Source organism: Anarhichas minor, unplaced genomic scaffold (genome assembly GCF_050575085.1).
Source record: "Anarhichas minor isolate MPS153535 unplaced genomic scaffold, ASM5057508v1 ptg000155l, whole genome shotgun sequence".
NCBI lineage: Eukaryota > Metazoa > Chordata > Actinopteri > Perciformes > Anarhichadidae > Anarhichas > Anarhichas minor.
Window position 1 is genome coordinate 487,364 of NW_027466601.1, and position 16,889 is coordinate 504,252.

The 16,889-nt window shown below is 41.9% G+C and overlaps 1 protein-coding gene across 1 annotated transcript in view; it reads left to right on the plus strand.

The window, feature by feature from the left end:
* hecw1a (HECT, C2 and WW domain containing E3 ubiquitin protein ligase 1a) overlaps positions 1 to 16,889 on the plus strand; it is a 60,224-nt gene that overhangs the window by 11,845 nt on the left and 31,490 nt on the right. The window contains exons 4-6 of the mRNA XM_076085435.1: positions 1,320 to 1,414; positions 7,650 to 7,725; positions 10,442 to 10,611. Of these exons, the coding sequence (XP_075941550.1) occupies positions 1,320 to 1,414; positions 7,650 to 7,725; positions 10,442 to 10,611 (341 nt within the window). The remainder of the gene's footprint in view (positions 1 to 1,319; positions 1,415 to 7,649; positions 7,726 to 10,441; positions 10,612 to 16,889) is intronic.

Genomic DNA, 16,889 nt, shown 5'->3' on the forward strand with positions numbered 1-16,889 from the left:
CTGCCTCCAGTAGAACCTTGTTTTTTGATATACACAGTGTGTGCCATGATGAAGAATATTTATGTAGATAGTGCAACAACTTCTAATACTGTACATTTGGGGGATTTTGGTCCATTCCTGGCAACAATGAATACCAATGGGATTTGTTGTGTTACTCGACAGCTGTCGGGATCTCTCACTCGGGTTTAACGGGAACTAGAAAAGCTTTTCGTGGCGATGCAAATATTTCTTGCAATGGATTGACCCAATCAGAGAGCGGCATTGCCGTCCATAGAACATGTATTCAGTCATCATATCCATCCTATCAAAGTGTGCAGAGACACGTCTCAACATTTAAGTGAGATCTTAACCACAGTCTCTCCACAAATAGGATGTGAGCCCTGGAGAACAGTTTAGTAATAACGTTGTAACTGTGCTGTAACTGTGACAATGATTGTTACCTTTGATGGCTCATACAAACTCTTCTTACTATGGATGTTTTGTACATTTAGTGTACTTCATTTTATCACCAGCTTGAGCAGTAATAGCTTCCCTATCTGTGCAAATACTCCCCGTGTTTCCTCATGAGGTTTTCTACTTTATTCCTTGTCTTCTTTAAAGGGAACTTAAACTGAGAACTTAACCTGATAAACATATCAAACCATGTCGGTACGTTCAAATAGAAGTCTCTATATTCCATCCTCCCTGTCTGTGAGACACTGCTGACACAAGCTGGCGGGCAAACTTGTGTCCGTCCAATCAGTTGATGCGGTGTCGCTGTGTGTCCCCCCTCTTCTCGTCAAATCAGCTAAGTGTGTCTGCCCAAACGAGCAGAAAAACACGCAGCTTTACTGTGACCTTAATCTCCTCGTGTCCCCCAATCTTTTTCAACCTTTTTGTTCTCTTCTACTTCCCCTATTTCTCAAAAGACTTTGGAGTCCAAAAAAGGAGAGACATCACCAATAACTAAGAATTTAAACAGATTATAAGAAGGTTAATTTGTTCTCCTTTCCCCCTAATTCTTTTTTAAAGATTTAACTGCTTCAAATATTATATATATTAATTAAAGTATTATAAAAGCTATTGAAAACATGGGGAATACGATAAATATAAACATTTTTCATCAACGCAATTAAAATGAACATCACAAATAACCAATGTAAAATAACAAAACCGTTTTCAGAAAATTTCAATGCTGGGAAATAAAGCCATCAGCATCCATAATAAGAATCTGGTTTCTGTTTTAAATGCAGGTGTGGAAGTTGTATTCAGTCCCTGTGAAAAGCAAACTAACTGTTGTTTGATTTTCTCTCCATCCTCGTCACGTGTGTCGTCCTCAGCGGAGACCCAGGTCTGCTTCAGGTACTACCACGGTGTCACCGGAGCCCTGAGGGCCACCACACCCAGCACCACCATAAAGAAAGGCCCCGCACATGTGAGTCTCAGCGCACCTCGTGGCTTTATTTTCACACATGCAGCGTCCTGGGACTGGAGGGGCTCCGCTGCTTTACTCAGCCTCTTTATGTTGTGTCCTTTGTGAATTGGCTGCGCTGCAGCTACACCTCTGATGAAAGTACAACACTGCATTAGAAGACACGAAGTACATTTCAGTCGCGTTAAAGAACTGACCATCCTTTGCATTCCAGTCAGATTTAGCAGAGAAAGGCTGTGCTCTTTGAAAGAGCTGGAGCTAATCCTCTCAATGCTCAGGATGCAGCACCAGATGAACATAGAGCTTAACAAGATAACACTGTGTCTGACAGGAACATACCCGGCTGAGAGAGGGGACAGATTCTATTAAGTCAAAGTACTTTTGCTTTCCATAAAGTATTATTTTACAGTAAATAAACAAACAAACAAATACTGGTGTGTGTTGCAGAGCCGAGACAAACAGTCTCAGTAGTGAGCGCATAAAGCTTAACCTATCAGTCAGACATCACACGGCGTAAAGCGCAGTTGGCTTTCAGTCTGGGGATATTTTGGGGGTTCTGGTGCAGATATTCAGATAACAGATAACCAGGCCAAGACTTCCTCTTCAGTGTGCCAGTCTTTGTTTGTCCGGTTTGCAACTTGAGACCAACTTGTGTGTGTGTGTGTGTGTGTGTGTGTGTGTGTGTGTGTGTGTGTGTGTGTGTGTGTGTGTGTGTGTGTGTGTGTGTGTGTGTGAGAGAGTGTGAGAGAGGGTCAGTATGAAGTCAGCAGTAACGTTACAGCTGTGGACGTACGGTGCAGTGTGTGGACGGTTTATTTGTCGGTGAATAAATGCTACAACTCCTCCAGACCGGTGAGGAGACTCAAGCTGAGCTCCTGTGTCTTACGTATCAGTGATTGAAGTGAGGGGGGGGTTAGCCCCGCAGTTAGCCATAGCTCCGGCTGCTCCGGCTGCGTCCTTTAAGGTGGGTCAGCACTAGTCTCCTAACAATCATAATCACAACTGTTTACTGTAAGTATGTTACACATACAAGGAATTTGACGAGGTGAATGGTGCATAACAATAAACACAGTGCAGTAGGATGAGACGTAATATATAAATAGAAAATATGAAAATTTACAATACATTATGATAAACAAACAAACAAGAGTATGTTAAAACAAGTACATTATTATAGTGTTAAGTGTATTTTAATAGAGAAAAATGTGCAAGGATGTGTAACTGTAAGAAATTGTCCTGGGGTGTAAGTTAATAGATCGTTTAACTGTTTAACTGATTTATTGAATTATTAAATATTAAGATCCCTACTGCAAACTATGATGTGTTTGTATCAGTAAAACACGAAGCATCATGCTGTGTATTTAAACTATTTCAGTCAGAAAGTGAAAATATCAGAAAGTACTCAAAGTACTTGGTCTTTGGTATACTTTTTACATTTTAAAAAGCATCTGCCACCGATGGCAACCAAAGGCCAAGAATTGGTTTCCAATTTCTCAAAATGGTTGCCGATGGCAACCTGGCGCTTCGTATTGTCGAGCCGTGTGCATCCAAACCTGTGACTGTCCTGGAGTCACTCCCATGCTGCCAGATGGTGCCTGGCCATTGGCTAGTGAATTGAACAGTGGTCACGTGATGAATTGCTTCTTGGAGATCTTCAGATCTGTAGTACCAATATTACTCCTCAGCATATGAATATTGTCGCAGCCCTTCTAAAGCCTCCATCAGCCAGACCCCGGCATCAGGAGGGTGTCCAGCCAGGGGGTTGGGTTACAGTGTTCCATTCTGCTGCTCTGGGCCTCTGGAAATGCTGATGGGTCCTGAACTTGATCTGCGTTTGCTTCCTGAGGACAAATGAATAAAAATAACCACCATAGGAAGGGAGACAGGGGGGGGGGGAGGAGCAGAGATAGGAGAAGACAGTCCACTCCAGGTGAGTCATTGAGGTTTTCAGAGGCGAGGGGTGGGAAAGCAGCGGGTCAAACAGCCGGAGGGCCGACACAGCAAAAGGGGAACAAGCAGCAGCAGAAGAAGAAGAAGAAGAAGAAGAAGAAGCAGAGAGGAGATGGAAGGACAGGAGAGCAGTGGAGGGAGATGGTTCTGCTCTGCCTGTTGTTTGCTCTAGACAGAGAGGACCCGGCTCTTGAATTGTATGGGTGTGATGGACGCCATGTGTCTCCAGCTGGGACTGCTGTCTCCCAGCCACCCTGAGAGGAGGAGCGGCAGGAGGACAAGGCTCAGCTGGATAGCCTGGGTAACCATAAATACTCGCTCTTTCTCTTCCACAGATGCGTGTGACGGCTCGTTCAGTCATCTTGTTTTCCTGCAGCGTCTCTAGAGGCACGTGCATCTGAGTCAGTTAACTGTCTAGTTCACCTTCTGTAGTGTAATAGCACTCATGGTGAAACACGGCTGCTGGATATTTGTTTGTAAGATATGATGTCACGTTTATGACACTGGTGGTGTGATTGACGGGAACCTCTAACCTTTGCTTTATTGTTGATCAGTCCGATACATCACTTTGCTAATGTAAGCTGCCGTTGCGTTTTGTGTTCTCTTTCTTGTTAGCGAACGCTGACAATAACGTCGTCTAGTACTGCGTATCCATGGTAACTGAAGTGTATAGGACCAGAGCTACAGTGACAGCGTTAGTGTAAGGTCTGAGGGAAGGAGACGGAGTGTTTGAATGCTGATGTCTTCTGCTCAGAGTGATCTTTGTCTCAGACGTCACTGGGGCTGATGGCTGTACTGTGGTTCACCGTCACAGATAACAATAACAGCAGATATTCTACACTTACAACAGAAGAAGAATCAGAACAAACTCTTTGGTGCTGAGTGAGTGAGGAGAGGGAATGAGTCTCAACATGCGAACGAACATTAACGCTCATTGATCCTCTTCTCATCTCTGAGCCTGTTTGGAGGTTACTCAGGGTACAATCAGATACTTTCCCATGATTGTCCATATCATGTGAGAGTCCACTTTGATTTCCTGCATCCTGAGCAAATAGAGTGTCGGTAACAGCAGCTTCACAGCACAACACGTGCTACAGGCTGTTTAATGATGCGTAATGTTAGCAAGCATTAGCTTAGTGGCATATCTTAACTCAGTGGTGGAACGTAACTAACTACATTTACTCAAGTACTGTACTTCCGTACACATTTTAAGGAACTTTTACTACACTGGAGTACTTCTATTTTCTGGTACATTGTACTTCTAGCTGGCTACCTTTATCTGACAGCTTTAGTTCCTTTGCAGACGCAGATTAACAATACTATGAGTATATGTTAAGCAATACATTCAATATATATATTTCTATACACATACACTAGAAATATCTCCACCTTTACTAGCTGCAACATTAAAGCGATGAACACATTAATCCCTCAATACCTTTAATCCCATTATATTATATATATATTTATTTGTTTCAAATCTTGTCCGCTTTTTTCCACTACTCTAGAGTAGCTGCAGGTGTGTTATTAATAAACTTAAAAACCTTTTGGTATTGTATTCCGTTAACCTTGATCTGGTGTCTTTGGTTGTTTCGGGTCACACCATCCTGTGGTGATGACTCAGCACATTGTCACATTACAATGTGGCATATGCAGGTTGATAAACAGCGTGACACTCATGCTGTGACCTCTTCCTCTATCTCATAATGCCATTAAACTGTCACAGATTAGTTTCCCGTTACATGACGTCTATACACGTCTTTGGTGAACAAATAGGAATAGAAAAACAAAAAACGAAAGCCACCATATGGACTTATATACACTGAACCATGACAAACACAGCTCCACACATTATACAGTAGGGATGGATGGATTGTTGCTTCGGTACATCGTGGTTATCTCCATTGAAGGGCGTGCAGCGAGTGGCCCATGACTGCTGCTGACTGATGGACGTGAATGATGACATTTGACCAAGCACCCCCAGCAGACCTGCTCTCACCACTGAGCTGATAGAAGCTCGTCTACACTGGTAACCCACTCTGAGTGAGTTAGATCACTCAGCCTTAAAGGGCCCTGGGACGCATTCAGATAGCTCACACATGTGTATCTGACCTGTAATCAGATGTGGACCCACTTAAATGCAGGCTGTCTCTTTCAGACCTGTCTGTCTCTGCTTGTCCATCAAAGTCCTTGTAACACTTACAGGACATGCACTCCTGACTTCTACATACTGCTCCTTTTGTTTTCAAAGTATTTGGTCGTTCTCCATCTTGCTGCAGTAGGATGGGAGATTATGTAAAGTGTGTTGCAGATGGGATGGAGTTGTCATGTGGTTTATCTGTGAGATTAGAATCATTGAGGAGGCTGTACTCAGATAGGCAGATTAGCATCTCATTAAAACTAATTGGTGCGAACATCTGTCATTTCCTTTATCCTCGTTTCCTTTTGTTTCCACAGCCAGTTGCATCATCGTTCAGAGCTCATACAGAATAGTTTGCTGTGACACAGATACTTCCTGTACTGTCTCTACTTCTCTCCCCACTTTTGCATTGATGGTCAACTGAGTGGACGGTGTGATATAAGATGACAATATATAGTCGCTATTAGAGAAGAAATATCTCCTAACTTCACCTCTAACTTCAGCAATATCAGTTAGCTGATGAGATTTTGAAGGGCTTTTATTTTGTTACATCAGAATTAGCTGGTTCTGTCAGGGTGGCACTAATGACATTCCCGTCAGTCTCAGCTGTACTTTGTGTTGAGTGCTAATCAGCCTTTGCTAGCATGCTAACATGTTAAATGAAGATGGTGAGCATGGTCAGCAATATACAGTATCTGCTCAGCAGCTGTTAGCATCGTCATTGTGAGTATGTTAGCATGTTAGCTTTTATCTTAGCACAGCTGTGCCTCAGGCTGTTAGTGTGGCTGTAGACTCATAAGGTCTTTGCAAACCCATTAACCATTTACCGATAAATTGCTCGTCAATTAAAACATTTGAACCAAACTGTCTTTATGAGCCTTTTCACATCGAATCCGAAACTTGTGGTTTGTTTTTATTTCTGTCGCTGTTTCAATCTGCAAATTTTGGATGCTGATTAAAACCAAGCCAGTTGATAAGACTTCTGATCACGCGATCAATAGATTTTTCTGATGTCAATGCCATAATTCTGTTCTTACCATCACACAACATTATGGGTATTGATCTGTTTGATACATTTGGTCTCACAGCAGATAAAACCATGACATTTCCTTGAACGCCATCTTAAGGCCGTTTTATATCTATATGGAGCGGGTCTTCTTCACGGCATCGGCCGTCACGTTTCTACAGTAGCCCAGAACGGACAAACCAAACACTGGCTCTAGACATTTTCAAATTGTTCACGTCGACCATCATAGTTCTCCTACGCGCTCGGCACACAGGAGGACTTTCACTTGGGTGCAATCTGCAACTTCGCTGCTAGATGCCACCAAATCCTACACACTGCACCTTTAAGTCTTCTTTTAGTTTCATCCTAAAATGTGTGTGTTTCCAGAGGCTGAATTAATCCAGAGGGAAGATTACAGAATTTGTGAAACTCAAGACTATGACTGTGCACTGTCTCTGTGTCTTTGATAATTAATTCGGTAAACCCCTGGAAGACAGCGTGGCCATCATTCCAGTTGTTTTGCCGGCACATATCTGACTGGGTTTCACTATTGAACCGCAAAACCTTTCCACTGCACGGTGGAGTCACGCTCTCCTCCACTTCCTCCTCTCTCCATCAGCTCCTCTGTCTCCCTCCCATCCCCCATGCTCCTCCTCTTCCTGGCTGTGGGATCAATGTCAGGATAATGAAGACAGAGTATTGATCGCAGGACGCTGTCAGGCTGCCTGAAAACAGAGCTTTACCAAAGGCTGAGCTGAGATCAGATTGGACGTTTTGTCTCTATCTAAACACAAAGGTGTCAGAGCTCACATCATTTCAGAAGTATGTCCTGTCTGACGTCTTTGTGTTTTGGAATGAAAACAGCTTGCACATTGTTAATACTTGAATGAATCTATTATAAATGTATTGAGGTATTAGTTTACATTTTGTATTAATTGCTATTGGTTTCAGTCTTTCTTTACTCATATACTGGTATTTATGACTCTTATTTTGTTATTTGGCTGCAGTGACCCACTTTCCTCATGGGGCATCATTAAAGTTTCATCTTACAGCAAAGGAGGAGAGACACTGGTGTAGAGAGAAGGAAGAATGGAGAGTGTGTTTCCATGTTCTTAAGTCTTCCTGTCGGTCTGTGTCCTCAGGTATTAAAGCCAGTGGTCAGTCCTGAAGTCAACCATGGCCTGGGCAACAGGAGACTCATTAACTTCTCCTTGTCAGGTAGGATACCAAAGCATCCGCCTTGTTCCTGTGTTACTGTACTTTCACATTCAAAGGCTTCCAATCAATGTTTCCATCCACTCCTCCCTCATCTGACCCTTTGACCTGCAGCCCTCTCTAGAACTGTCTGTTGTCTCTCTAAAAGCAACAGTATGCTCAAATCAATGCCAGCCCAACTGACATTTGCTACTTAAATACTGTGTCAACTCTCAAACTTAGGAGTAGAGGAACTCTTAATTCCACGTTTTGAGTTAGTAGTGCAGATCTCTGTCTCACTCTCCCCTCCCAAACAAACAAGATGTCACTCATTTGACTCTCCGGACTCCCTTAAAGTCAAGATGGCCGCAAAGATAACGAAAACACGGATTTATTCATTTTGTAACCCTCATAACATATTTGGAATGCCGTTTGCTACTAAAGCAGTTGTTGATAAAAGGAGTTGGTAGTCGGCAGTCCAAGGAAATATTTTTTTCAAAAATTCTAAATCACCACAACCACAAGAGTTCCTTGAACATATGTCATTAATGGGTCCAGTAGTATGCCAGGTTAGCCGTGGACAGACTGAGAGATAGACACATGCACGCGCACAAACCTCCAAAGGACACATGATCTCCGATTCCCTGCAGACTTCAGCTTGGTGGAGATAACAATTGATTCCATTTTCAGTCTATAGTATTCATTGCAACAGTCCTTTGCCTTTTCCAAGAGAATTTGGAGAAATTCAATCATCGAAACCGGTGTTTTTAAAGTCTGACACCTGAGATTCCCCTCAGACAAAACCCTAGTTCCCACAATGCTTTGCGCTATGTAACAGGAAGTATAATGCTGTTTATGAGTTAGACTGTGGACTAGAATTTAAGCACAGTTTTTTGAGCCTATACTGTATTTTGGCAAACTGGCACCATTAAAAGTATCCTGAATTAGCTATTAGCTGTTCCTGTTTGCACTGTATCACTGTTGTACAGACAAGTATCACTGAATTAGTTAGTTACTGAAGAAAACATTAAAAAACACCATTTCACCAGATTCCCAATGCAAAATATGTTATTTCTCCAAGCATCCTCAAACCCCATATACATAAGATTAACAAGTGCTTCTGTGTAAATCTACTTGTGTCATCTGCATTATTCATTTTTAATGTAACTATTTAATTTTGGCAAATTGGCATTGCCTGTGTGCACAACGAGGATAGAACACATGGCTACACTTTGAAGACACAATGATAAGTCTTCTTTAAGACATTTAGAATCAGCCCATTGTTTTCTCACTGACATACATAAAAAATAAAGAACAACACTACGTTAAAATACGCAAGTGACCTTAATCCTCTGAACCCCCAAAAAAAGTGATTTCTTTTTTTAAGAATCACCAAAACTACACCGTTCAGAGGTTGTAAAAATGTAAATAGTATAATGTATATGACTCGGTAACACTTGTGGCATCTTAGAAAAATGTTGTGTATTTAAATTAATAATAATAATAAAATGAATTATCAAAGAAATTCAACGTGCGTTATTTTTTTACATTTTTTTTTATTATACTATATTCATCCCGGTAAGTGGGAAATTTGTCTCTGCATTTGACCCATCCCTGTATATAGGGAGCAGTGGGCTGCCCATGACAGGCGCCCGGGGAAAATGTATGGCATAGAGTGAGTTCTCTTCATGGTTGTGTTGTTTCCATAGAGGTGCAGGACTGTTATACTGGAGTGAAAATCAAGGCAACAGAGAGAAACGTGACCATGAGCAAAAAAACACAAACTGCTTGGGATTCAGAGGGTTAAATGTTGACAGACTGGTTCATTTAACCGTGATACCAAATTACTGCGGAGATAGGTAGCTTTGATGTGTTTTGGTCCATTCACCTGATGAGCTGTTTACTCTGACTATCTTTACTCTTCAAATTATCTTCAAACCACTTGAAAATCTATTTAATTCCCAAACAGCCAAAGACAAAAGAACCTTGACACAGATCAAAAACACATCAAAGGATATCACAGCCATTTCATCTTTACACACACCTCTACTCTACCTCTAAAACAATGCACTCATTAACAATCACAGAGTCACATTTTACTCTCTGTGGCCTCGTCTTTCTGCGGAGCACAGGATTTGATTTTAAATGAGAGACGTAGAAAAAAGATATTTTGATTAAATATCACAATTTTAAGCTTGGATTTAGTTATTTATCCTGACGGAAGCATTCGTCACTCAATCAGAAAGCTTCAAATCCAATGATAACAGAAACCCATCACGCTGGCGGATTGTGGGGTTCAGAGGGACAGCTCCCAGCTACTCTATGACAACCACACACTGCTCACTGTCAGAGGCCCAATCGGAACGTCGGCGGTTCGTGTCAATGTGTCTGTTTGCATTCTAAGATAGTACTGAGTTTTTGTTACCAGTTGTTCGTCTTCAAGAACAACTTTCACAGAATTTCACAGAATGTAAAAAAAGAATTGATCATTTGCCGTCTGTGGTTCTTATAAGTTTCTGATAAGATTTAAAAATGAAAAGAACTGACGTGATGTTGTTACTCAGGCTCAATATAAGTACAGTTTTATCCGAGATCAACCCTACAGTTGCAAGCCGCCCCCCCCCCCCCCCCCTACGATGTGTCCATCTGAACCTGGGGCAGAGTTTTCTATGATAACACATCCAGAATGTGTGTGATTGCGTAACCTCTCTGTCTTCGCTTCCATGTGCGCCTCTTTCAGACCTGCAGGCAGTTGGTCTGAAGAAGGGGATGTTCTTCAATCCCGACCCCTACCTGAAGCTTTCCATCCAGCCCGGAAAGCACAGCATCTTCCCCTCGCTGCCGCACCATGGCCAGGAGAAACGCTCCGGAGTGGTCTGCAACACGGTCAACCCACAATGGAGCACAGAGGTACACACACACACACACACACACACACACACACACACAGAGCGGTACACACATGGTGACATGAGGGGCTCATTCTAAGCGAGAGAAAAACACAACCATTCCAAGTTTCAGGTGATTACACACTAATTTAAACATAGCTATGAATATTCAAGTCCATTTCTGCTAATAGATCCATCAATGCTGCACACTGGCCCTTTAAAGGACTTTAAAGTGTCCTAGAATTCACACGTTTGTAATATAAAGCCAGTACAACAGATTGCGCAACACAGAAAAAGGAGGATTGGGTGCTTCTTCGGTTTCAGCAGCAGGATGGGAGGATCAATGTAATCCATGAAAATCATGTTTGCTTTGAGGAAAACAAGATCAGCCAATTGATTTTCTCATTTAGAGACTTTTTCTTGGAAAACCGTACGTTTCTGGAAAAGTTCATCGCCAGTCAATCCTGTTGCGGACAGAGCAGTTTAATGGCGTGAGCAAAAAGGCTTAAAGTGACATGATGTTTTATATACTATTAAGGAATGGCTTCAAATATTCAAATTCAGCATGACTAAAAGCTTATTTCATAATTACATGAAACTCAATGCATGTGTCTTCGTTTATTTAATTGTTGCCAGGGATGGTGTGTACTATTCACTTCATCTATTAAAACTGTTTAGTGAGTGGTTCAAGTATCATCAAGTGACTCACATGCACAAAAAGAGTCTGTGTTTACCAGTTTCCTGCCAGATTTCATTTCCCAACGCACCCAATATACAAAATTGCAATCCCAAAAATAAGATCCCCATGACTCAAAAATCCAATGTGTTGCCAAGAATGTCTGACCTTGACTATACTGACTTGTATCTGTGCAAATCTGTCTTTAGAGAGGTGTCGGTTCCTCTCCTGCAGGGGGACATGTCCGTGCCCTTCACTGAAATCTGAGATTCAAAAATAAAGCGGGCAAGCTAGATTTGGTGCGTCGGAGCGAGAGTTGGCATGAGCATCGTGAAAGTTCTCACAGCAAACACGACAGAGTGCTGTTTTTAGATGTAAAGCCTCCTTCCACCGTCTGCCACAGAATCACCACAGACATGGTCGGCCTTCCTGACGGCATTAAAATGATGATTAATCTATTTGAATGTCCTGCACTCCTGTGTCACTACCACTTTATTTCAATCATCATGTCATCCTTAATGATATCTCTGCTTAAAGCTAATGGTTCATAGTTTGAGGCTCCACGTCATGATAATGGCTTGAGTAATATCACGAATAGCTCCTGTCATGTAACCTGCTAAAGGGTTTCTCCACACTTAGCAGTACATCATAATCAGTGTCGCTGAGGGTTGCTCTATTTCATGCCTCTGAGTTCTGCCTTTTCTTTTTTTTTAAACACCTATTTAAACTTTGCCACAAGGATAATTGCAATCAGACGGAAATGTTTGCGTGGCAATATATTTTGTGAATTAGATATTGAGAGGGGCCAGATAGCCGTCGCAAGTGATGTGGAATTCATAATACTCTCAGTGTTTGCAATTCATTTTTTATCTGTGTAAAGTTTTGTACATAAAACGAGCAGTTTTCTGTCCGAATGTAGTCTCTGTCTCAGAATGCTTTACAGTACAGTCTCTACCTTTTTATTATGTCCCTCAGGAGACTCCATCCACTGGTTTAATGCAGTGTCCCTCTTGGCAGCATCCACTCAGCTCAAAGAAACTTTCCCTTTCCAAACAGCTCTCATGTAGAGAGGAGCTCGGCTTGCTTGGCAGTAATGTACTGTCTAACTCTAATGGGTTTCCATAGCATGCTAGCTCAGTCGGCACACTTTCAATACTGCAGCTCAGTACTCTGCAGCTTTAGGGACAATTCTTCAACATTATATCATAAGATAAACTAATAAACCATCACAACAATAGGTCTGGAAAGTAATTACCATAGATTTGGGTATTTTTCGCAGATAAATTCTATAAATAGCAGTATAATGCAGTATAAAGCTTTATTGAATTATTAATGCAGGTTTATATTTATCATCATTTGCGTATGCACTAGATCAATGTTGACATTGAGTTTAACTCTTCCTTCGTCAATATTTAAAAGAAGCTTTTTAATTTGGCCATACTAATTAAAGTATGGCCAAATAATATAATACTAAATTTAAATTATATTTCTATACTAATACTAAGTTAAGGAGTTAATACATTTAAAATTTCCCTAAATCTTTATTTGGACATGCATGTGGTTGATAGGGGCCTGTCCAAATGAAATAACATTCTGTCAATATCACATTTTTCTGTGAAGGTGAACATTTAGAAAATTGGTTGAGCAAGAAAAGCCTGTCTAGTGTTTTTGTTCAAATACAGTATAATGGAAATAACTAAAACATTGTTCTTGAAAGCGCTGCAAGGAGCACTTCCATATAATAGGATTGCCATACCGGAAGCCAAGCGATGGAGAAGGGTCTGCAGTCTGTCAGGCTATATGACACACCCCTTGATAACTACCGGGATGAATGTACTTATTCTGACACCAAACCAAGTACCCTTTGTGCCCAAATTTGTGTCTAAAGCTAACCAAGTAGTTTTTGTGTCTAAAGCTAACCAAGTAGTGTTTGTGTCTTGTCACGACCCGGCTCAAAGGGCCATGTAATGGGAAATTATGTTATAGTATAGATCGTAATACAGATATCTTGACCACGTATATAAGTTAGGTTATGTTATAGTATCATGTGAAATGTTAGAGAATGTACAACACAGGCAGACACAGAACAGCAGTTTCAGTAGATGATTTAATTAAGTTTTGTATCCAGGTGTCTTGTTATCTTTTCCCACAAGGGTGATAAGTGAAGAGACATTGTTTCTTTGTTGGTAAGACAGAGACACAGAGACAAGACCTTGACTCCAGAAACTAACGTCCGCAGGAACAGACAGCCTGTGTCTGAAATATCATACTCCCTTTTGACGCATTATCTGAAGTTGTAAAGGCGTGAACCTTTGTATGCATAAATGATGTTGAATATTGCATTTCGTCGAAGAAGCATTCACGCAGTCTACTGAATACGTAGTTGCTGTGCTTTCTTCCCTCTTGCAAGAGAATAAACGGAAAAAGACAACTTTGAATCTTCTGATGACTTCATTATTGATTTGAGAACAAAAACTCTCTCCTCCCGATTAACCTAGAAATTTTCCACCACAGCCGCAACATGAGGGAGACAAGACGAGTTAAAAGTAATAAATAGACATTTATTTAATGAACCAATTAACAGACCTAAAGTAAAGTAAAGTAAAGTAAACTAAACAAACAAACAAACAAACAAACAGCCAGCCAGGTCCTCCAAACAGGAGACAGAGAGGAGATTCCCCCAGAGGCAAAGAAGAGGCGCAGCCTTTATAGCTGAGACTTCCAGCAGGCTCAGGTGTGGCTCATCAGCAGCAGATTACCATCCTGAAAGACAACCTGGAAACAGGGCACAGACCCCTGGTGGAAGGGAGGGGTCGTCACAGTCTAAAGCTAACCAAGTAGTTTTGGTGTCTAAAGCTAACCAAGTAGTTTTGGTACTTTGACCTAACCAAACTATGACCATTTCAAGGACATATAATCTAGTAAGCATGTGCTGTAGTACTGTGCACCCACAGATAGACCTACTTGACACATTCTGAACTGGTACGCACTCTGAACTTTCACGCCCTGAACGGGCACTGCAGGAGTAATATACAAATACCTATGTACAACTTAGTTAACTGGGGAAGGCTCTGTTTGAAGGATCATATGTACATAGTGTGCAAAGATAGCCGTAATGTTGGCAGACAAGCCCAGTGCGATCAGCGGCATTGGTAAATGCACAGAGCAAATATTCACAGTATTTGAGTACGTGCATGACCTACATATAACAGTATAATTGCAAGTCCAGTGTACAACCCAATGAAAATGACCTGAATGACCGTGTAAAAATCAATATCTTTTGATGTGAGGAGAGGCAGGAAAACTGATACTGGGCCACGCTATAGCTCTTACGGCTGTATGCATGGACAGTGGTGCTGGAATGAAGTCCCATTATCTACCTAGTTGCATGTGAGAGAGACGGTATCTTTTCTCACAACAGAACCAGGCTTGGATAGCTACAGTCGTGCAGTGGAGAGCTGAGACTACTGCACGTGCACCCTATAATAAGTGAGGAGCCAGCTGCTGTAGCTGTGACTGTAGAACACGTGCTGAAGGGAGCCTCATCTCTCCTGGTCCTCCTTTACTGCTCTTGTATCTCTCACTCAGCAGCACTGGCGTTTTGAATGAAGTCATCAGCTGCATTCTTCGGATGTTCCGCCTGCAGCTACCAGAATAAAGTTGCTTTTCAATAATCGAGTCTGGAGGAGATGACAGCATGAAGGCAACATCAGGCCTGACCTTTCCTAATTTTGTAAAACAAAGGACCGTAGACATTTCATTTAGGACATCAAGCCGACATAGAACTTGGTAGCGTAGCTGGCGTGAGGTAATCAATCCAAAAAGCTGACATGTTTGTTGTTAGCTTCCTCACCAGCGTGCTGTATGTGTAATCAGATGTAAACATGTTGAACTGAATAGTTCGTCCCCATTGTCACCCAATCCAGCTTTTTGAGCCAGTATCGACCCTCTGTCCGATGTCAGTATCTGATCGCTGCATCCCTCCCTGTAAAGGTCACTCCTTCACTTTGCTGTAAGTCTCTTGATACATTTGTCTTATTCTTCATTAGCACGGTCCTTTTTTAACTAAATTGGGTCTTAACAGCATTCTTAAGAGTGATTCTTACATCTTCCACACAGACTAAACTTCCCTTATTCCTCCTGCTTCTCCTCGACTCGTCCTATCCCACCTCCCTCCTCCTCTGGTCCTCTCCAGCTTCATTTCACTCCTCTTCCTTGAGATTAACATGGTACTCTGCTGCTGCGACAGCACACACTCCTTCTCCTCCCATTTCCTCTCTCTCTCTCTCTCTCACCCTCTTTATTGAGTTTGTCCCGCATTCTCCACTCACAAACACACACTTTCGCTCCGTCTGCTCCCTCCTAGCTCATCTTGTAAATTATTCACTCCGACTCCCTTTTCATCGTCCTCCTTTATCATCCTGCACACTGATTCTCCCAGCCTTTCTTCCCCTCCACTTCTCATTTCTTTCTGTCTGTTCTGCAACCAGATGCATTTTATTGTATTTTATTGCGCTCATTTCCTCATCATATTCTCAGTTCTTGGCTTCCCCATTTATGTTTCCTTGTATCTTTTTTTTAATCCATCTTCCAGCACTAGGATTGAAATGAAACATCACGTGACATGGAGGAACTGTTATTTACAGCCGATGTGATACACACAGAGTTACTGACTGTAATGCTGGCTGATGTACAGCTCAAGGTTAGCAGAGGACAGCAGCTGAAATCTACTGTAGCTGCCTCAGCTAATACACACACACACACAGTCTCCCTCAATTATGTGTGTCTGAGAACATGTAGAATAAAGCCGGAGCAATCTGGAATATAAGTAGAAGGAGAGCCGCCGGTAGAGGAGGAGGCAGACCAAATATATTGGGGGAATTGATCAAATGTTTTTCATGTCATTTGGGTGGAAACAAAAAAAAGAGAAAGTAAAATGTTGTATCTTATTGGAACTGCATGTACAGATGATATCTGTCAAGGAAGCAGGACCCTTTGGAGGCAGTTACAGTTGCAGGCTCTGAAGTGACGTGTAAGAAGCTTGGACCGCAGTCAGACCCCCGCTGAGAGAGGCGGGGGGGAACAGGAGATTATTTAATTCATCCATACTAAAACCACATCCATCTCTAATTGGCTTGGAGAAAGAAAAATAAGCCCTAAATGAAGCGGGTACAAAGCTGGAAAGATATTAAATCCAGCATCATTCTGTAGCTTCAATATAAGAGACCAGTTCTATTTGGTTACAGCGGACAGGTATCTATCTGGTCCAGTCTTGGTTAAGGTTAGGGCTTTCTTCCTGTCACTTGACTGTGATGTTGGAGCTTGGCTGTATAGAATGGTGTATTCTTACATTACATTCTGTTCTTACATTCATGTACTGAAGGGACAAGTTTCTCTGTACCTTCTGTCTCAGTTCAAGATGTGTTCCAGCAGGATTTATGACATTACAACTGGATTTGAACCAACAACGTCCACTATGCAACTTCCAGGTCACATCCAATGAGAATGAACTTTTCAATTAAGCAGAAGCCACCTTGTGTCCAGCAGTTAAAGGTGTGATGTGTAAGGCTGTAGCTCAGTGGGTGGAGTGGGTCGTCCTCTCACCACAAAGTGTCTTTGATCAA